Below are 23,109 nucleotides of genomic sequence, written 5' to 3'. Positions count from 1 at the left end.
TACCATGAAGATAAATGAATGAGGAGGAGTCATTTAAAATGCTCTTCAAAATACCAGTCTGTCCATGTGAAGATTTTTACAGAAGAAGGTGACTTTGTCAAACCATTTTCATCAATGACTGGTTCATCTAAGTTCATGCCACTTCCTCTGATTGCACTTCACTGCTGGGAGCATGGATCTGTAGAGTCCAGAGCACAGATTATAGCAGTCAGGGTCCAAAGGAATCAAAGGTTCTATTGATTTTTGGTAAATCTACTATTTACAGAAAAAAAAAAAAAAAAAAAAAAAAAAAGGAAGATTACCTTGAACCTCTCAAAAAGGAGAAATGTCATGTGGGCCACTGTGGCATGTACTAAACACATCTGTGTTGTAAAGTTTGTGAACAATTGTAATTTAAACCTGGAAGAGTAGCCCAGAAACCAAAGTCTTACAAGAGATGATCTCTCTTAAGCAACAAATTTTAGCAACGAGTTAGAGTATTTTAAACAGAATAGACCCTAGAAATCAAATTCTATGTTTAAGCACCAAATGTTCACATATTTTAAAGCAGACTATTTTCTATGGATTTTAAACACTTCTGTATCTACATAGCAAGAAAACAGGAAACACTGGAGCAGCCTTATTCTCTTCTATGGGAAGGGCAAAATAAAATCTATTAGATCAAATTTCATTTCTTTTCTCACGTACACATTAAAGATGATCATGAAAGAATGTTTAATGTACCTGTTCTTCTGCTTCTTGGTAATATTTATCCATTTCTACAATAAATGTGCAGTCTGATTTTCTGAGAGCTCACTGGACTCTCCCTCAAAGAGCCCTCCCTCCCTTTTCTCCACATGGAGAAATTCAATTCCACGTCTTGCTTCATGTGCACTTCCATGTCACATGCCATTTTGTCAGACTGCTCCTCTGCTGCCATCTGTCACACAGCAACAAAATGTGAATGAATCTTGATGGAAAGGCTGAACTACTGCCACACCACTACCATCTGCCTCTGATGTAAGTGGCCAAAATAAGAAAGGTGAAGCACTACTTTCAGAGCAGCCTTCACAATTTCCCTCTTGCCTTCCTATTGAGATCCTTGAAAGTATGAAGGGAAATATAGAGAAACTGATGAGAAAAGGTGTCATTTGCTTTGATGACAGAGAAAGGAAAGTTTCAGAAAACAATGAGGTTTTTCTTCTTCTACATAGTAGAGGTACTCACTTTTCCTTTTCCAGATGGGCAAAGGACCTGGACTGATTTCTAAATCTGCATTAAATTATCTACTTTAAATGCCAAACTGGTTATCCTCTTCAAACTAGTAACTAGCCTCTCGCTTGTTCTATATATGTGTGTGTATGTATATATATGTTTATTTTTTTACTATTAGAGATAAATGCGTAATCATAAAATCAGATTTGTTTTGATGTGTATTTTTGAGTTCCTGTCTGAACTGTAGCTATGACCTCAGTCAATTTATTGCAAGTATTTTGACCCAGATCAGGCTCCTTTAAAAGCAAGAAAGCCTTATTTTTGAGTACACTTCAGATTTGTTTATTGTTTGGCGACCCTATGGTGGAATATACCCTTTGAAAAAGCAGAAGGATGAAGCAAACAAAAAGATACAGTGTACCTGCTAAATATTTCTCCTTAGAAAATGACATATTTCTGGTATGTGTGCTTAAACTCCTGAAAAACAGAGCACAAAGATGAAATCCTTGAAACGTTTGCAGGTGTTTGTAGCGTAGATGCCAACTTGTTGGCAGTGTACCCAAACTTCTTTTATAACCGGTGAGGCTAAAGGCCTACTATTTGTATCCTTAAGAGTAACTCAGATTTGGCCAAAAGAACAGCTCTCCAAGCTCCACGGATTATAACTACACCTAAATTCTGATTACAGAAATGAATCCCATCCCTGCTGCAAACAGACGTCATATGTTACCTCTGGTTACACTGTAATACTGTGCCTTTCATAATATTTATTATGAAAAGTACCAGAAGCAAAGCCTCTGATTCTTTTCTGGGTACTGATATTTACCAAGTGCATGTCTCAGTCCTAAAGGCCTTGGTACCATGACAGGGTATACAAGTAGAATAAAATCAGGCTATACTTAGGCTGGTACACAGACATCTTACTGTGATTTAGAAGGAGGGATGGCACCCTACCATGGCATCATGAGACAGAGAGCAGTGCTGCTTTGATATCTCACACCTTGAAATATTCAAAGGCTGATGTGAAAAGTCATATAAAACTGAATTGCTACTCATTTCCATTTCCTAATACAGACAGAAAATTGCTACATTTCATGCTCCATATGAAACACAACTAGATAACAAAATCGGACTTACTAGCAAGCAAGGTTACAGCAACATGGAATTTATATAAAAATTTATATAAAAGTATATATAGTTGCCTACAGAAATAGATTACATAGCATGCTGGGAGCCTTAATGCTGAATTAGAGTATAGAAACATCTGCAGACTGAAGGAATTCTTAGTTATGAAAAGCAAGAGAAATATGATTTTTAATTTTTTTTTTTTTTTTAATTTTACTAAATTACCAAATTAAGCTGTTGTAATGCAGTATTACTGCTTGGATAGACAGCAGGAATTAAGTGTATAGAAGGAGGACTTTTGCCTGAGAAGTGACACCACAATCTATTAAGCTCCCCTTATTTAATCTTTTCTTTGTAAGCTTAATATATGATTCATCCTTTTTCATATCACAGAAGACACAGAGGTGAGGTTTTGTATTTGAATCTCTAATTTACCCTTGCTATCCTCCTTTTCCAGACACTAAAAGCTAGTGAAGAATTACTTTTTCTGTAATTTCTTCAACCTTTTTATCTGAGGAAAAACAGGTATATATTGGGTCTCTAAGGTATTTATAGTTCTTTTTATCCCCTGACCCTATTTCTATACTCAGAGCTACAAGAAAGGAAACTATCACATAGAAAGATAATGTATTTGCAGGATAGCTGGATTCACAGTATATAGACTGTAAGTCTTTCTTTCCAAGATCCCATCCAGCCTTTGGGGAAAAGGGCAAATAAGCTCTCAAAATGAAATGCCTTATAATGGAATTGTTCTATTCCATTCTTTTAGATCCTTACCCAAGGAGGGAGCAACACAGCTCCTGGTTTCTAGAGGAAAACAACACAATAAACTATAGTGTGCAGATTTAATATCAAAGAAGAAAGAGTGAGCATACCTGACAGATGAAAGACCTTGAGATTTACCCAGTAAGATTTACAATGTTATTCTTTCTGAATAACTTTCAGTTCTTAATTAAGCCACAGCATGTATTTCAAGGCAAAATTATATTCATTTTCTCACCATTTTGTCACTATTTTAATAAAGAAGTAGAGACATGCATGCTAAAGATGGAGGGCTAGAAGGGGTATTTCTTTCTAGGAGGAAGGAATAGTGGTTAGAGTTCTAATATAAATAAATAAATGATTATATTCCTAACATAAGAAAAGGAATTTGAATGCCACTTCTCCCAGAATATAACTACTGATGGAAAATATTTTTTTGTTTGTTTTTTTTTTTTCATTTCCTATCTTATTCCTTTGTTATTATTAAACAGTGTTTATTTTTATTTTTATTTTTTAGAAATAGAAGAATTTCATTCTTGGGAAATGAGGTAGAGAAGGAGAATGGAGAAGGAAGTCTGCCAAGTTTGCATGCTCCCCTACTGAACCCCTCTTTTTCCTCAATGCAGAGAGGTTGTTGTGCTAGACAGGACAATGACAAAAGATACCAGTAGAGCACTTTGTATCAATGAGTTCTCAGATCATAGTAGAAAAAAATATTTTCTAACTGAAGTGCAGAGTTGCCAGCAAATTTTTTTTTGCTTTTAACACAGTCAGATACTTTGTCTTATAGTTACGGCTCTCCATGTATATAGATATTAATGAGTACAACAAACCACACATGCAGTGTTTTTAATGTATTACAATACTACAGGACCATGTTGGAATTCAATGCTTTATAAGCCTTAAATTTAGTAACTCACTTATATGAGCATCAGGTAGTGAACACCAACTTCTTTAGTAGGCAAGTTATTATTTAAAATTTCTAGCATTTCTATCTGATTCTTAAACAATAAACTTCGCAGCAACAATGGTTAAGATTTTGATTTAGAAAAGAGAGACGATGGAAATTACCTTGTAATTTTTTTTAAATATATGCACTCAGTTAATATCTCTAAATTATACTTTTACTCTTCTGCAGCCTTAATACAGTGCTGAACTGGTACTCACAGCTGCATATGGCCCAGCTGCCACTCTTACACCCTACACTCGTCTACCATAAGCAAACTTTTTCACTACATCACTTTTAATAAGGTAAGTAAGAAAGATTAAACAGGATAGGGTATTGTGGGTTTTTTTGTTGTTGTTCTTGTTGTTTTTTTGTGTGTTGCTGTACATGGAGCAATGACTTGAATTAACAATTACCCTATAAAATATAGTAAATTCGTATGTTCACCACTAGATTGTTTTTAGTTCTATACTATGTATAAAGATAGAAGTAACTTACCTGAATAACATGTTTCAGCTTGTCAATAATTTGATTTATTACAGGATCTGTTCCTTTCACTCTTCTGGATTCCCAGACTGAGCTTTGATTCTACTGCCAACCACACGATGAGTATAGCTATTTGAATATAGAAACACACACAAAGATGTAACTTATTCTGCTCTCACTCATTTTCTAGTTCATATTAACTCAATTCTCATGGCACCAACATTACACTTTAATGAGATGCATTAATTTTGTGCGTATATTTCTAATAGAAAAGAAATATAACATAATCATTTTATCCCACAAAGTTGTGTTATTTGTTATTGTTTTAATGTTGCTGCAAACTTTAACGAGAAAAGTATTATCTACATTTTGTAGGAAGAAACATTTCTCTTTGCATACTTTTTATCTCCATTTTATTTTTGTTAAATACAAGCTGCACAGTGATTGCTTAAATGCATAACATTTCAGGTTTTGGAAAAAAAAAGCAACACTCCATATTCTATATACACTGTATGTTTGAAACTATATCTGAAGTTTCATAGTGTTTCTGTGAATGCACAAGCAGCTTCAATACATATTGCAGGACAATAGCCAAATTATGCACAAATTATTTGGCATTACACAACTGGTGTAAGTACACAGAAGGCAGAAATTTATTTAGTGGATGAATATGCATAAAATAAGCCATGGAAAACAGATAAATGTTCATTTAAGTATGTATCAATGTAGTAAGTAGAACAGTGGTTCTAACAGGCTAATATAGCAAAACTCAAAATGCCAATACTAAAAATAACCATTTAGCAAAATTCTTTGGCTTATGAAGATGCAATTCTTCAGCTTCCTATTTTTTATGTAATACTGAAGTTATGCAAGAAAAAACTGAATTGTTAACTTATCATAGATACTGTGCATTATGCAAATATCCTCCATATGTTATGTTTTGTCTGCATACTTTACAAAAAATTAGCTTTATATATCTCTGTCTTAAAACTATTTTGCCAGCTGTTACGCTGATAAAAAGAAAGAAAGGAACGCTATTAGGAGCAGAGAACAGAAGTGCCTAGTTCTTGCCTATCAGATCTTCAGATGAGCATAGGCAAGATAGCATATTCAAATTCTGCAAAATATGAATTTTATGAAAATTGCTGCAAGTCCTCTTAGCTTCACAGAAAAAATGCTACATATATGAAGCAATCATAGGAAAATTAGCCTGCTACCTGAGTTTGCAGAAAGGTCGAAGTGTAAGTCTGAGGGGTAAGGACTCTTTTTACCCTTGGGCCATTGTATATGAAAAATACTCAAGGAGAGAAATTTAATGTTCATCATTCGTTTTAATATGGATAGCTCTTGCAGGAGGAACTGGGAAAAGGAATTACCAAAAGGATGAAGAGGACTATGATCATCAACTATAACAGTTGATGGAAATTGGCACACAGAAAGAATATGGGAAGAGAATGAAAGGTGAATAAAACTTACAAAGAGAGGAAAGGGGGAAAAGTGTGGAGAAAGAAAGAAAAAGAAAGCCCTTTAAAAGTATGAACTTGTTTTCCTCCTTTAACTGTATTTATGAGAATGTTAAATAATGAATGCTGTTCATTAAAGCTAAGTTGCCACATAGCAACAATATTTTGTCTTTGATGTTTGCTTAAATATCACCTTAAGTGAGATTCAGCACGTTCTTAAAGAAGTATACAAGGACACAAGTACCATTCCTAAAATGACAGTGGCCACATTCTTAGATATAAAATAACTCTATTGTACAGAATGACTAAATTTTCCATAGATCTGATAGCACAATTTGCCTTTGTACAGATATTACAAGAAGATATGTTTTAGACTTCACGTTCATAGAGTCATAGGATCATAGAATGGGTTTGGTTGGAAGAGACCTTAAAGTCATTGAGTTTCAACCACCTACCATGGGCAGGGTTGCCAACCACTAAATCAGGGTTTCCAGACACTCTGCATTCTACTGTGTTGGGAGACCAAAGGCTGGACACAGTACCTCAGGCAGGGTTTCTTCAAATACTTGGAAAATGAACTAATTCTGAAGCACTGCAATTTTTTTCCAGACTTTTAACGGACAAATATCCAGCAGTCTTTGACTGTTGAAATCCTTTAAAGCATTTGGTTTCCCATAAAAAGTACCAAAATTCTAAGCCTAAATACAGCTCTGTACATGCTAATGAGGAACAGTGTTCTATTTCATAGAATCATAGAATCGTAGAATGAGCTGGGTTGAAAAGGACCACAATGATCATTGAGTTTCAGCACCCCTGCTATGTGCAGGGTCACCAACCACCAGACCAGGCTGTCCAGAGCCACAGTGCTAGTAAATATAATACAAAATTTAAATTCTATTATGTATCATGCTACTGTAGCAACAATTACCTGGGATTAGACACAAGTTAAAGATTCTAGCATTATTCATTCTTCATTAGAGCAAATATATTGTCAGTTGTATTTAGGGCACACTGTATCAGCTAAAAGTAAATATTAAAAAAAAATGTGCCTGTTACTAAAACCCTTACTGAGCCCATCACTGATTTTCTAGCTATTCTATTACCTGGAATAGATGATAATATTGCACAATCAGGACAAGTCATAATGAAGTTAATGCAGTTCATTAGAACATGGAAATTGAAAGAAGTTTAAAAAATATATATTCATAGCAATGCTGAATACGATTATGTGAATGGCTGATATTCTTCGCAGCAAAGTATTTTGGTTTATAGCAGACAGCTTTTTATGCCCATTTAGTGACACAGTAAAGATTTGTATAGGGCTGTATACAAAATCTGCAGCCCCTCTACTAAACTAATACAGCAAAAAAAAAAGTCCAGATGTTCATACTCATATGTAGTACAAGTGGGCATGCTCTAGCCTGGAAATATCCCTGTCCTCAATTCTTGTGCCTGCGCTGATGACTTTGTAAAGAAATTGAGCTTGGTAAGGATTTTATACAAGAACTACCAGGCTACCTTTCCCTCCTGTAAAGAAGGAATCCATTTAAAGAAGGAATCCATTCAGTCACTAGCCTGTCAAAGAATCTACTCACATTAATAGTTCAAGCTATATATTTGCTGACTGCTCAGAGGTAGGGTTTGCTTTTGCAGCTGAGAACGGGGAAGGGTAAGAAGTTGAAGCAAAGATAACAAGTGCATTATGTAGTGACAAGCAGCACTCTAAGGCTTGATAATAGTACATTTTTAAGTGTATTAGCATTAAACAGGCAGATCATTAAGTATTGAGATTAACAGCCTCCATATTATTTGATATTACATTCTCTAAACTGTTTAGCACCCTTCTGTTTTCTTTTTAGTTCTTGGCTTTTCTCTCACCCATGGCTGTTGCAATCCATTCCATCTCTGAAAGAAGTGAATTTGTAATTTTTCTCTGTTTCCCACTGCCTGCAGTCTCTTCCTCCACAACTATGTTCCTAAGTAGAACAGAGCACTGCCTGGACTAAAATTTTGCAAATGAAACAGTTGCCCTGAAAACAGCACAAACCCTGATCTGCACCAACTAATACATTCCATCCCATCCTCCTGACATTTTTGTCTGTTAAAGACCCCAGGAGTCCACAGATAACACATAAAATTACATTCACAATAATCACAGAGAAAGCATTGGATTCAACTTCTGCATATTTCAAAGGGTCTACTAAATGTTCTACCCTATTACCAGCTTGACTCTCACAGGAACTACTTCTCTGTATCTCCAGAAATCCTCATATGAAGTGCTGGATTATTTAAACCTTGAAATATTTGCAATCATTCAAGAGATTTTGTTTCTTTTTTTTAATTATTTTTGTATGCAGGGAGAATTTGATCTCAAAGTTAATCTTCAAGGTTCTGGATGCCAATTTTTATCCAGGAACACATCTAATAAAGTTTCACATATGGAAAGGAAAAAGACAAAATTACCAAAAAAAAAAAAGGAAAAAACAAAAAAACACAACTTATCTGGTTGGAACAGAAGAATAAAATCCTATTTTGGAAGCTGGAAGCAAGCAAGCCTTTCCCCAATACAATCTTTGTTATCAGATCACAGCATAAATGCTGAACAGTGTTTTTCAAGATGGAGGTCTCAGTACCAAACACCCAAATGTGAATACACTCAACATACTGAAGTAAATGAAACTATCTGGTTATATTTTATTCCTGATATTGGAAAATCTAACATATATTAAATTGTCCCTCCTTTCAAAATGATCCAGATTTGAGCAGTTGACTTCAAAACCCATCATTTGACTTTGAGTCTTTCATAATTACAGGCTCACAAATCAGGTTGAACACCCTTTTTCTTTCTTCAAGTGTATAATAGGGCATTGACAAAGCCTTATGAAGTATTGTTTTATTAATTCTTACAGCAAAATAAAATTTATTGAAGTCAGCATGTTCTTTGCAGGAAAAAAAAAACTTTACTTATATACTGCTGTTTAATTTTCCACATTTATAATTGTGTTTAATTGACAAATATTATAAATAATACATCTTCACACATTCTAATGTGGACTGAACAATCTGTCAGAACAAAATATTCTGTTGGGAATTTGAGCATGATACACAAAACTTCATCCCTGTAGACTTTCATTTACATGCAAAATATGTTTCTGTTTAGTGAAAGGAAAAATATAAAAATCTCAGACTCTTGGTTTGAGAGACTTCATTCATTATAAAGTTTTAATACAACATTAATCACTTTTTGTTTTTTTTACTTCTAATGTGCAAGTAATGAAAAAAGGTTTTAAGGATACCCGCAGAGGTAGACCAACTTGGGCAAGTGTTGCTCAAATATGAATTCTGGGGAAAAAAATATAATAAATAAAAAAAAATTATTGCTAGAGAAGTAATAGATCCACCATCTGTGCTCATTTCTGCGCAAGCATGGTAATGTATCATAACACTTTAATCGGCAGACTTGGTCCCCAAGTACCATTCATTTTCATCAGCACTAAAAAAAAACAAAAACCAATGTATTTGTATTCTATAAACATGTTTTAAAATGATGAATAGCAAGTTACCCATTCTCTGAGTTCAATACATGAATATTAATATAAATGCCCTATTTTTTTTTATTGCATTTATGAACTCAGCTTTGGTTCTTACATTTGATTGTACCAGTAACTCTATTAAAGGAGAAGGTCGTGATCTATTGGCTATCAATAATTTCTTGGTTCTTACAATTAGAAAAGCTATTAGAAGTCATATATATATGAATTCTGTTAAGAATCAGCCAGAACTGTGGGCATAATACTTAAGAGATATGTATCTCTATATTACTTCAACATGAATAATCTACATTGCATTGTGACTGCAATAAATATTGATACATCATATTTACTGTCAACAACTGACCATGATTTCTCATTTCTTTACACTAGGTTTATGTAGTTATAACAGCAGAGAATAGATAGCATTAAGTATGAAAATAGTGCTAAAAATGGGCCGGAGCTATTAAGTTTTGATCTAGATCCAAACTTCCTTGGAATTCAACCCAGTACTGGCAGCATTTCCCCTCCTATGTGTTGCCTGGGGAAGAATCCATAGCTGAACAACTAGACCTACAAGGAGCAGCTGCTCAAACTCTTTCAATACCCTTGCATAAATTTTAAGGGTTAATACATTTGACAGGTGGCAAGGATGGGCAGAAGGCTGGCATAATCTAAACATACTGTGTGTATAGCCCATTGCACAGGCTATACAGAAATATAAAAAATATATACAGAAATATAGGCTGCAGAAATATCCTCAACTCCAGATATCTCAGGACATTCTTTCAGCAGCTGACCAATGGACTGAAATGCCAAGCTTAAAACTGACCACTTGCTGTGGAGTTTTCTGAAAGTTCTGGTTAGATACAATACATAAAAGAGCAAATTACGTATCTGTAAAAATAATTCCTTTATTACAGTTGCCCTCTTGGTAAAAAGCATAAAAGACTTTATTCACCTCTTTTAACCAGCACTGATACTGTAACACACTTACACTTTTTGTAATATATGCCTCCTTCACAAATTGTTTTCTTTCCATGTTGTAGTGTGGAAATGTAGACATTCATGTATTGTGACTGCTAAGGGACTTGTTTTGTTCAACTTCTCATTATAATTAAATAAAAAAATTCTAATTAATTTACAGGTTAGGCTGCAAGCAAGCACTCATTTTTATAGTGGTTCACTTTGTTTCAGGAAGGTATGAAAATGCAGTGTGTCTACTCCATTTTATTTTGCACTGGTTCTGTTTTTGTATTTTTCAATCTCGGGATATTTTTTTTAATTCATTCCCTGTTTGCTTGCTTTCTGATAACTGATTATTGCTGCTTTATGCCTGGTACTGCTAACTTCATCATTGCTTGACATTTTAAGACTACAGGTAATTGATTTTTTTTCAAAATTTAGTCTTTACATTGTTTCAAAAACTCAAGAACTGTAAGAACTCAAGAACTGTAAGACTTCTTATTTAAAAATTAACATGGAAATTAATCTTACTCTCAATTAATAGTACCAGCTGTATTAGTTGTCTATGTATTAGCTATCCGTGCTGCAAAATGTACTCCACAAAGAGCAAGACGAAACACCTTCAATAGCAGCACTATTCTGCCAAAATTAATCTCTGTTGAGTGTTACAAACCCAAAATCATTTAATATAAACGAGGGAGTTCCTCACTCTCACAATCTCTACATTCTCTGCAGAGGCGAAAGAAGCACCTGAGTGGGAACTCCTATCAATCTGTTTTGCTCCTTAGCAAAAAATATGTTCCAGTAATTGCATGCTATGCTGAAGAGAAAAGAACTGAAGGTGAGCTTTGAGACAGATATTTCATTTAAACTAGGTGCCTTGGGTAAGTCACATGTTTAAAACTGAGAAAATAAATTCTTATTACGTTAGAAAATAACTAAACCACAGACATATGCAAGTACACTAAATCTAGATAACTAAGGACAACAACATCTCCATCTTCGTGTAGTATTCTTGAAACCTTCTTACAACCTTAATAATTCTACAGTAACTTCAGTTAATGGAGCAGTGAAATGAGAGATATTAATGATCATAAACAAGCACATAAATGTTTATAGAAGATAGCTGGCAAAACAAAAGGAACTATTTTGGAGAAACAATATAAACAACTTGGAAATGCAAAGCTGTCAAGCCTAATTAGTCCAAAACTGAGAAACCTGCTTCCTGTATACATCATTAAAATATATCTGCTTGGAAACAGCAAAAGGATCATGTAACCATGGCACTACATTGGACAGCAAATCTTGGAGACAAAAGTCTGACATTTCATATTTTCTGTAATATAATGCTTCAGCACACAAACCAAAGTATCTTCTAGAGACTTAGAATGTCTCTTTATAATTTTAGGACTAATATCCGACAAAAAGCTGACAAGGTCAATATTTTCCTCATAGCAGCATGGCATGGGCATTACTCCAGTACAAATAATGCTAAAGGTGCACTTCCACAATCCATTCTTTATTATTGAGTGGTTGGTATTTTTCTGAAGTTATCTTTAGAAAATAACTACAAAATGACAGTTAAGTTATGGTGAAAGACTATCAAGCAGATAATGAACTTGAATATTATTACTGACAAAACTAAAAAAAAGTCACTCAGCAAATAAAGGTCAAATGAAGAATCAACCCAAGTTGCTGTGAAATGTAATTTCAGCAAATTCAAATCCTCACGAGCCACCTGATAGATCTTTTTCTGTTTATTCTCAACAAGTGAACTTTCATTTGGTGGTAAAGCTGCTTTCCTTGGTGCTCTCTGTTGTCAGATTATACTGAGAAAAAGATTGATGGATTACTAATAAATAAATACAGGTGGATGATCAGTCTCTGTGACATTGGATTCATAGTATTATCCTAGTTTTCCTGAATGTGCATGAACAACAATATGAAAACTATGATTTGATGACATTTATCCAACCTATGACGTTTTTCATCTTAAATGTTTTATGACTCCTACATGCCTCATGTTAATTGTGCAGAATTTTTTGTTCTTGTTGTTCTCACCTAATATAAAATATTACACTACAATATCACCTAAAATTTCTGTTTTTTATACTGAAAAATCCTAGAGAACATAACATTATGTGTTCAGGACATATAGGACATAATTGTCTCTTCATTAAAACCAGTCTTAAAATTATTAAGTGCACTGGCTGTGGCTGGATGGAGTTAACTTTTCCCATGGTTGCCTACATAGTGCTGTGTGGCTGGTGCACTTGCAGCTAAAGCAGCATGCATATCACGCTGATGTTTTATCTATTGCTGAGCAGTGCTGGCACAGCATCAAGACTTTGCCACCCCCCAGAGCCACTGGGCTAGGATTGAGCAAGAGGTGAGGTGGGGACATTATGAGGACAGCTGACTTAAAATGGTCAAAGAGATACTCCATACTATATGGCATCACGCGCAGCAATAAAAGCTGGGGAATAAGTTTCCTTTCAGTCAAGGTGTGTGTTCTCCTGAATAGCCATTATGCATATTGAGGCTCTGCTTCCTAAGATGTAAACAAACACCACTTCATGATCAGAAATGGAGAATTTTTTCTCTCCTCACATCCAGATGACCTTTGCTTCTTTTTTTGTTTGAAATGAACCAGTTGTTCATTTCTATATTTTTCTCTTTTGCCTTTAATTAAATTATCAATAATTCTTTTTTTTTCCTCGTTCTATTTCCTCTCCCTCCTCTTCCTTTGAGGAGAGGGAAGAGACAGAGCAGTGTGGTGGAGTTTAAGTTGGCCATCAGTGTGAGATCATCACACGCAAGCATGCTGTCTTCATGTATATCTGTGCAGGAGAAAAATCAGCTGCACTGCTATAAAGTTTGGACCGGTTTTATTTTCCAAAAATATCAAGCAAATTACTTAAAAAAAAAAAAAAAAAAAGAAAAAGTGTTTTCACAATATTTAGAAGTTTGTTCAGCTACTAACCCATAACTGTATTCTTATTTCACAGCTCTGTAATTTACAGTGCCTTTTCTGAACACGTTATATGATTGCAAAACACCTTCATTATCACCTCTTGGAGTAAAATGAATAGCTTATGAGAAACAAGTACAGAAGTACATGTCAGAACTCTACAGCGTGCTGTATTCCATTAAATAATACAATCAAGCATTACACAAAGATATGAGTATAATACCTGTTATGTGCTTGTCTTACCTAATTTGTACATGAGTTTAAGTGCTTTTCAGAATGCCATACTGAAAAGTAACTGAGTAAAGATCTCATTCTTTACTGGTCTTTAACTAGCCTTATACCAAAGATAAATATAGCTGTATTAACTTTCTTAATTTTTGGCACTTTCCATCCTCCATGATAGGCACATTAATCTGATTTTTAAAGTATTTCAGGAAAAATCAGGCTTTAAGAATACAAGTTCTACATAAAATTATGTTCAAAGTTATTGATATATACATGAAGAGCTTAGATTCAGAAGCCACTTTTAGCAGAACAAGCAATTGTAGTGTCTGTGGTAAGTTAAGAGGCTACGTATAAAGACACAAGAAAGGTATTTAAGCTGATCTATTAAAACCAGTATCCTTCATTTTAAATTTTTTTAGACTAAATTATATCCTACAAAATTAAATTAATTAATACTAAATTAATACCACAAAAGCATATTTTAAATAATAAATACTATAAGTAAATAATAATATAAAGCACATCATAATACAGGGGAAATAAGAAGGGATAAAAAACATTTGAGAATGTTTCAGTGTTTTTCACATTTCAGCCCAGCTGTTCTTGCAGTTATGTACGGTGTAACACCATATTTAATATTTCTTTGAAAAGGAGAATTCCTTCTTCAACCTTTGTGGTTATATCCTTCATGGTTATATATGTCACCACTGGTGACAAGTGACAGGACAAGGGGAAATGGCCTCAAGTTGCACCAGGGTAAGTTTAGGTTGGATATCAGGAAAAACTTCTTTACAGAAAGGGTGGTTAAGCACTGGAATAGACTCCCCAGAGAGACGGTTGAGTCACCATCCCTGAATGTGTTTAAATACCCTTTGGAAGTGGTGCTCAGGGACATAATTTAGTGGAGGATTATTAGAGTTAGGGTGGTATGGCTAGGTTGCAGTTGGACTTGATGATCTTTAAGGTCTTTTCCAACCTGAGCAATTCTATGATTCTATGATTCTCTCTCTCTCTCTATATATATATACATATAAGCCAATAATACACTTATAGCAATTATTGTATTATTTAAAGATAGGGATTGTATTGGAGGTTTCAAAGTTTTAGCAAACTTTTTTCTCCCTTTCTTCACAACTTTCCCTTCTTATGTCTTCATTCAAAGACAAGCTCTTTCAAAAACAAAGAAATTTACAACTTTCACTTATCACATTGATTTATAGTTTTCTTTTAGATCTAAATGAGTGGATGTAGTTAAAATTATTTTCTCTTCAGTGAATAAAGGTTCACTGTCCAACAGCAATTAAAACACTTTTTAGAGAAGGATGAAGAAGTTCATCATTGTGGTTTAACCTGATAGGCAGCTTAGCACACAGTGAGATAAGGGAGAAAATTGGAGAGAAAAAATAATAATAATAAACCAAAAAAAAAAAAAAAAAAGGAAAAAAAAAACTAACAACAAAAAAACTTGAGATAAAAAACTATTTACTAAGACAGAAAAAGAAAAGGAAAGTAATAATACCAATGATATAGTACAAGAAGTTGAAACGCCTGTGGTTCTGTGGAACCAGTGCTCAGCAATAGCTATAACATCAGTGTTTTATCAGTGCTGTTCTTCTTCTAAAGCTAAAGCAGCATCATACCAGACTCTAAGAAGTAAACTAAGTCCATCCCGGATGAAACCAGAGCAGTAATATTACCAGGACCTAATAAAATAACTGCTTCTTATTAGCCATTTCTTTCACTTGATTGTGACAATATTACAACAAAAATATGAGTGACTCAGTTTCGCATTCCTCTTTTCATTCCCCTAATTCTTAGAAAAATAGCAACTTCTAACAAATATGATATAGCTTCCCCATGAGAATGCCCTCAGAGGAACAAATCTTACTCAATGATTTTCAGTTGCATTCTACTTGCTTATCTTCAACTATTTAAAAATAAGGCACCTATTGCCTAGACAGCTATTGCTTAAGCTTCCCCTACAGTCAGAGTAGAATAGAGAGAAAAGAGAAGCTCCAAGGTTTCAAGAGAAATTCAGCACCAATTGTAAGATGAAATACTGATTATCCATCTCTATTGGACATGTCTCCTAGATAACTAGCCTAGACAGTATGCTGAACTTTTAAATAACTAAACTGAAATGAGTTTGCACTAGCCTCTGGGTTCGTATTGCTGAAATTAGAAGCCTATTGCAGCCAACCTATTATTCGCTCTGCTTTCCAGCTTTCCATTTCTAAAATCATTGTAACTCCTACATACCTCTGTCATGGGAGATACTATGAAAAGATATGATTTAAATATTATCATACATTGATACACTGCTGTAATGGGAAGTTTGGATCTGAGCAGTGGCAGGATGTCAAAGAATTTAGATATCTTGTTTCCAGCACATGCAGTTCAGTACAATCTAGAAAACAGTGCTGCTAATAGCAAGTTTTTATCTTTCTTTTCGTTCCTAATTAAACTTGAAGTATTTCTTTTACTGAAATATTCAGTAGATCCTGGCAAATTGAAGGACAAAACCTATAAGAAATTTATACAGATTATAATGGACTGATGGAAGCTAAAATCATTTCCTAACAGAATAAGAGTTCCAATTTCATCTTTTGGCATCAAAAGGAGAAGACTGCTGTGAGTTCGGAAGTGTCTAGAGTGAAGCTCTGTGTGACTTCTTATTATGCAGTCTAAACAGAGAAACAATCCAGACAAGACTATTCTGAGATTTGATTTTTAACTTCACTTGTGACATTGTCTATACTAAGAAATTAATGTCAAGTAAGGAACAATGGGTTCAAGGGTAATTAAGTCAAACAGGTTGTCTTTCCTAAGGGAAATGCTGCCAAAGAAAGAAAAGAAAATGAGGTCAAACTGCTGCCAAAATTGTTCTTCAGGGAAACAGCACCCTGCTGCAAGTATTATATGTCTGAAAGCATTAATCTCGCATTGCAAATATATATATGTAGAAATAAATATTTGTATGTCTATACATATATTACACATGTGTACAGACGTACATTTCTGTTATGATCTACATATTAAGACAAACTTACGTATCTCCCTCTTGTACTGTGGAATTTAATGAATTTAATGATTATTTATAAACAATGGCTTGATTTTTCAAACACTGCAATAATAGCAACCTTCAGTGTGAGAAGATACATCCTCCAGTAGTGTGGAAGTTGGGGAAGTGGGGTTTCTCAGCAGGCACAACACTGAATTCAGAATTGGTGATGTCTCTTCCTCTCTTTTTCACTTTTTCTCTTAATGTTGCTAAGTAACAAAAGGCTTACTTGAATTTCCTGTAAAAAGGCACTGCTTATGTTGGTATAGTTGTGGGCAGGCCAATGCATGTAGGATAACTTTTTTATAGAAATCTCCTGTTAAAGGTAGCGCTTTTACCTCTTATGTGCAGGTCTTGAATGATAACCAGAGGGAACTGAAAATCTGATCACCCCTCCCTTCCTTCATGGGCAGGATGTGACACTCATAGTAGATTACTTTACAGTCTATATTTTCTCATTGGATTTGAGAAGAAAATAAATTTCTTAAGGAATAAAATGGGATGTTAAGCAGCCTACAACATTTGGCTTACTTTTAAACTGCCTGTCAAGACAGAGGGGATGTGAATCTACAAATGAATGAGGCAACCTTGGTAGAATACAGTGGCTATCTCTTTGTAGCTGGGAAGTCAGCAGCATAGGAAAATGGCCTGTGAAGCTGCACAGGTAATAAGAAGAACAATGCACAAATCACAAGAGACAGCAGAAAGATGGGCAAGGCAACAGAGTCTCAAATGGGCCATATCACAATGAAAAATCAGGAACATACAAATGTTTAATTTCTGTAAACCCATGTCTTTCTTGGTGGATAGAATGCACAGAGTAGAAAATTATAGTGCCAACCGCAGTATACCCTTTTAAGGTTGGATATTAAGTGATAACTCATCTGTAGATGAATTAACAATAGACTCTTTGACTGCAGTTTAACAAGATATTTGATCATTTGAAGCTCAGTGTTAAGCATAACACTTAAATTCTCCTTAAATTATTTTAAATTCTCCTACATGCAGCCAAACACCACTCTAGGCCCTCCAGCAATGCAGACATCAGGTTTGATCCAATGCATCCAAAATGAAAGCAGTTTCCCTAGTGGTAGCTAAGACTGACAGAAAGTGCTATATGTAAAATACAGTAATATCCCTGAATTCAGAAGTAACACTGATATTTAATTCTCAACTTTCTTTATGAATATACTGAGGATCTAACTGCATAGAAGGAATTATGATAGATTCATACTGTGAATTCATATTCAAATTATATTTCTCTTCAGAATCCCTGGAATCCCTTAATCTGAAGCTTGATCTGAGAACTGTAAGGTGTATACTTTGGGGGAAACATATACATTTGCGGGCTGGTAATATGGTGCCTTACTTAAGCTCCCTGATAAATTTTCCAAGAAAATATGTTAACAGAGCTTACTTTCCACTTGTATTTAAGGTTCTCACTGTGAATAAATCTATCAAATAATTTTCAGAGTGACTAACAGCTTTTCTGAAAACTTCATAATATTGATGTAGTAATTTTTAAAATGCAAATATGAGATAAAGAAGTTTCATTTCTAATTCATTCTCTGAAAGCGTGAATCCAAATCTGCCTCATAAATAAAGTTTTTGTCCCTCAGAAAAGCCTGGCTTTTAGTTCTATATATCTTCCCCAAAGTTCCCCCAAAAGTTCTGGTTATTACTTAATTTATATACTTGTGAATATGCTCCATGGATATCTGAATTGCGACTGCTAGTTCTGTTCAGTTTTTTATTTTTCCCAATTGGATCACACTGATCTTCTAAAACATGTTTTCATTCCTGCTCATTTTGTTTTGCATTTCATCCTTGGAAATAATGATTTGTTTCTTTCAGGCCAATTGATCTTTAAGTGTATGCATATCAAACACACAGTCACTGGCATAGCCTTGAAATCCTTCCATAACATACAGACCTATTTGTCTGAATAACATGGTAACACTTTCACTTCAAATTGCCAAAATTCAATAGAGCATTGTCTTACTTTAATTCTTAGAAGCAGCTGATAAATTCCCACTTGCCTTTTGTATTCCCATTTATAACCCTGAAAGCTTGTGGAAGGCTGTCACTTGATAGACCAGATTTTGCTCCTTACTGAAAATCATATTGGCACTGTTTTTTACAAGACTACTGATACACTCTTCCTTTTGTCTGAGCAGCTTTTAAAAACTTAAGAACTTAAGATATATCACCTTTTCCTAAACACCAAGACCATTTCTTCTCTCTCCTTCAGAAGTTTTCACAGTTGCCTTATCTTTAAAAAAAAAAAATAAAAAAATAGAGGTCTGCTGGTCATAAGCCGAATGGCATTTATCTTTCACAAGCATTAAGGACACACCTTCTCGAAAGCAGGTTGGCTATGTCCATGTTACTCAGAACTTGATTCTGGAGTCTCTTTTTGCCTGTTAAACTCCCATTGTCCAATCTAGTTTTGTGTGATTTTTAGGTAGGACATACTGAAGAGCTGTGAGTGCTTTGTGGCAACCTTTCAGAGAGGTACTTTTCTGGCATAAAACAGAGGGTATGCACTGGATGTACCATGGGGGCACCTGGAGACATTTAAAGATGCAATACTTCATGAGGAAGTTATGTAGAGGTCTGTGGAGTGGATACAGCCAGACTACTGTCTCTTAGTAATGGCTTCTGGAGTGAGTTTTTCATAGCATTAAATGGTTCAACACAAAGTTAGACGGTAGGATAACTTGAGAATGAACTGTTACATTACTCAAGCTTTCAGTTTAGCCATCTTTTACTTAAAGGTGTAAATATGCTCCAGTTATTTGTCTGCTACCATCTTACTAATTGATAGCCTCTCTACACTGGTATCTTATTTGTTCATGTTTGTTTGTTTGTTTGAATTTCTTTATTTATCCCAGTAACTACTTGAACATCCCCATCAATATAGGATTTTTGGGAATGGGTAGCACATAGTGCAGACATGGTATTTTTTTCAGACATTAGCATTCCATATTAACACAATGTGCTGGGAAGGAGTGTTGATCTGTCTGAGGGGAGAAAGGTACTACTGAGGGGAGAAGGGCACTATAGAGGGACCTGGATAGACTGGATTGATGGGCCAAGACAAACTGCATAAGTTTCAACAGGGCCAAGTGTTGGGTCCTCCATTTTGGTCACAACAACCCCAGGCAATCCTACAGGCATGGGGAGGAGTGGTTGGAAAGCTGTCTGATAGAAAGGGACCTTGCTGTACTGATGGACAGTCGGCTGAGTATGAGCCAGCAGTGTGCCCAGGTGGCCAAGAAGTCCAGTGGCATCCTGGCTTGTATGAGGAATGGTGTGGTGAGCAGGACTGGGGAAGTAATCCTGCCCCTGTACTCAGCACTGGTGAGGCCTCATCTCGAGTACTGTGTTCAGTTTTGGGCACCTCAGTACAGAAAGGACATTGAGGTGCTAGAGTAGGTCCAAAGAAGAGCAACAAGTCTTGTGAAGGGCTTGGAGAACGTGTCCTATGAGGAGACACTGAAGGAACGGGGGATGTTCAGTCTGGGGAAAAGGAGGCTGAGGGGAAACCTTATTGCTCTCTTTCAATATCTGAAAGGTGCTAACAGCGAGAGCGGGATTGGTCTTTCCTAACTGGTGACAGGTAACAGGACAAGGGGAAATGGCCTCAAGTTGCACCAGGGTAAATTTGTGTTGGATATCAGGAAACACTTTTTTACAGAAAGGGTGGTTAAGCACTGGAATAGGCTCCCCAGAGAGATGGTTGAGTCACCATCCCTGAATGTGTTTAAATACCCTTTGGAAGTGGTGCTCAGGGACATAATTTAGGGGAGGATTATTAGAGTTAGGGTAGAATGGCTAGGTCATGGTTGGATTAAATGATCTGTAAGGTCTTTTCCAACCTGAGAGATTCTATAAATCCATGATTGATGTGTATTTTCTGTCATTACCAAGATCCATTCCTATGCTCTTCATTTGAAGAAGTTTTCAATTTAAGGTCTTGATCTTTCAACGAGTTTATTCATTGAAGGTGACCTCTCCATGCAGATAGTGAAAAAAGAAGACCTCAGCTGAAAATAGGATTATATTCATAATATCTTTGTTTTGAACGTCTTGAACAAATATTGAAATAAAGAGGTGTTAGTATATCCTGATTTACCATTACTTATTTAAGAGTTGTTAATACAAAGCAGTAATACTACAAAAGAAGTATATAATGGAGATTTTCTAAACAGCTCCTTTTATTACCAAATCAGAGACTTGTTGCAGAATATTTGCCAGAGGTGACTTACTGAAATGTCCATCTCTTGAGAGAAGGTAAACCTCAAGGGTGGAATGGGGTGGATAAACTGTTCCAAAACAGCTCCCTAAGCAAAGTGACCTGCAACCTTAGCTGTTAACAAATATCAGGGGAGCCTGGTATGACTGTAAGAAAAAACATGGAGAGCAGAGCAGGGTGGAGGTCCTATGGCCAAAGCCCATGATCACCCTGAAGAGATAGGGACGTCATGATGCTGTTGAAAATAATTGTTCACAAATGTACCTACTGTCAAAAAGTGGTGACATGAATGCGGCATGATTGTTCAGCAGGGGCATTTTCTCTGGTAAGATATGGCTTATCAAAGTCCAGTAGAGAGACACTATCAGATTTTTGAGTTGAATATCTGATTGCAACACTATGCATACCATTTGAAAATTTGCAGGTGAAGTATTTATGTTAACTGAAAATAGAAATATTATTTTAAAAAATTGATAATTTTTTCACAATCTTGAAACCTGTTCTCACATGTCTTTAACACAATAGAAAGCACAGCTGCATATTTTTTGCTGTTCACAGGACTGTGTTTATGATCTGCCATATCTTGCCATAACTCAGCTCTGCATTGCCCCATCCTTGTGTCCTGATTTCAGCCCAGACAATGTCAATAGCACATTGATGTTTGGTCACTGCTGATGTTTGGTCATTGCTGAGCATCTGGGGCCGGGCCAGGCCACTCAGTGGGGCAAAGCCACTGCCATGATGCTGTAGGGGGTGGCTATATTGCGAGTTGAGCCAGGCTGCATATGACCTACAAGCCATGGGTTGGACTTGCCTACTCAGTAAAGTTATTCATGATATAATGCGATTGTATTTGGCCATATTATTCATGTTCACTGTTACCCTCATATGCTTTCAAACCAAAAGAATCTGTAATCTGTTGGTTTAATAAACTACACTATTCACCAGTTTAGCCCCAAGAGTTCCCATTGGACATGGTCAAATTCCTTAAGACTGGTCATGAGAGCCCATTCAAACAAGACAAGGGAAATTGGGCACAGTGCTATTTGTGAATCAGTATTCACAACATTCCATGCATTGAACGCAACTGGATTTACAGCGTTGAATTTGGAATCACAGAATCTAAGCTCAGCAGCCCCCAGTCCCTTTGATATCCGAGGACAAGCTGTAACACAAGGGAGTTGATATCTGATGACAGATTGGAACACAAGGGACTTCATACTCTGCTCTGTTCACATGACACTTGCCTACCAAGATGGATTTACACGTATCCTGTCTTGACTTTTTTTTTTGTCTTAGGTGTGTTTTGTTGGGTGCAACCTAATCTTACAAACATAAATCTATTCTTCAGTTCATCAGTGATATTTTCAGATTCCTTTAAACCTCTTGCTTTATATCTCCCACCAGAATTGTGTTTCCAATAGCTTTTCCTTCCTTTAGGAGTGGTAGGTAGGGAGAGTTCTATCAAGTGACTTCAAGCATTCTATCTTACTTTGGCAGTCCTTTAAGAAGAAAACAAACATTAAAAAATGATTATTTTGAAGAAATAGCCCAAAATGGAGAGGAAAGCAAACAAATGAACTCTCAATTTCTCACTTCTCTAACTGTGAGCCAATTATTATAACTATCTGTGATTTCACTGTTATTTAAAACTAAAAATAAAAAACTTGAAAAAAATGTTTTTTTTAAAAAAAAGGAGAGATTAAAACTATCTGCTGGCACACCAAGTGATCTTTTTTCCTGTGCAGTAAAAAAGGTCATTTGTAATTTTAAAATTCATATGAGATGACAGAAATATGAACTCAACTTTTCTTTCTCTCCAGATAAAAACAGACATTAACTACATCAATTATTTATGAAATACCCAGATAAAATTGGAATTGTAGTAAAAACTAAGTGCATATTCAAGTTTTTCTTCTTGAGTACAGTAACACCAAATTTACTTTTTCACTTGATTTCACTTTTTAAAAAAATAAAACAGAATTTACTACAAAGTAAGTGAAGTGTCCTAGCTTTCTTTCATCTACATTTTTCAGGGAAGTTCTATTTTCTTTTCTTTTCTTTTCTTTTCTTTTCTTTTCTTTTCTTTTCTTTTCTTTTCTTTTCTTTTCTTTTCTTTTCT

General features: G+C 35.3%; 1 protein-coding gene across 1 annotated transcript in view; it reads right to left on the bottom strand.

Annotated features, from left to right (window-relative positions):
- The window catches only part of GPC5 (glypican 5), a 623,755-nt gene that overhangs the window by 404,191 nt on the left and 196,455 nt on the right, over positions 1-23,109 (bottom strand). The window contains 2 exon segments of the mRNA XM_042866778.1: positions 4,526-4,590; positions 4,593-4,642. Coding sequence (XP_042722712.1) covers positions 4,526-4,590; positions 4,593-4,642 — 115 coding nt within the window.

This window comes from Lagopus leucura, unplaced genomic scaffold, assembly GCF_019238085.1.
Source record: "Lagopus leucura isolate 7727_CA_CO unplaced genomic scaffold, USGS_WTPT01 Super-Scaffold_100001, whole genome shotgun sequence".
NCBI classification, from domain to species: Eukaryota; Metazoa; Chordata; class Aves; order Galliformes; family Phasianidae; genus Lagopus; species Lagopus leucura.
This window is presented reverse-complemented; position numbering and strand designations above follow the sequence as displayed.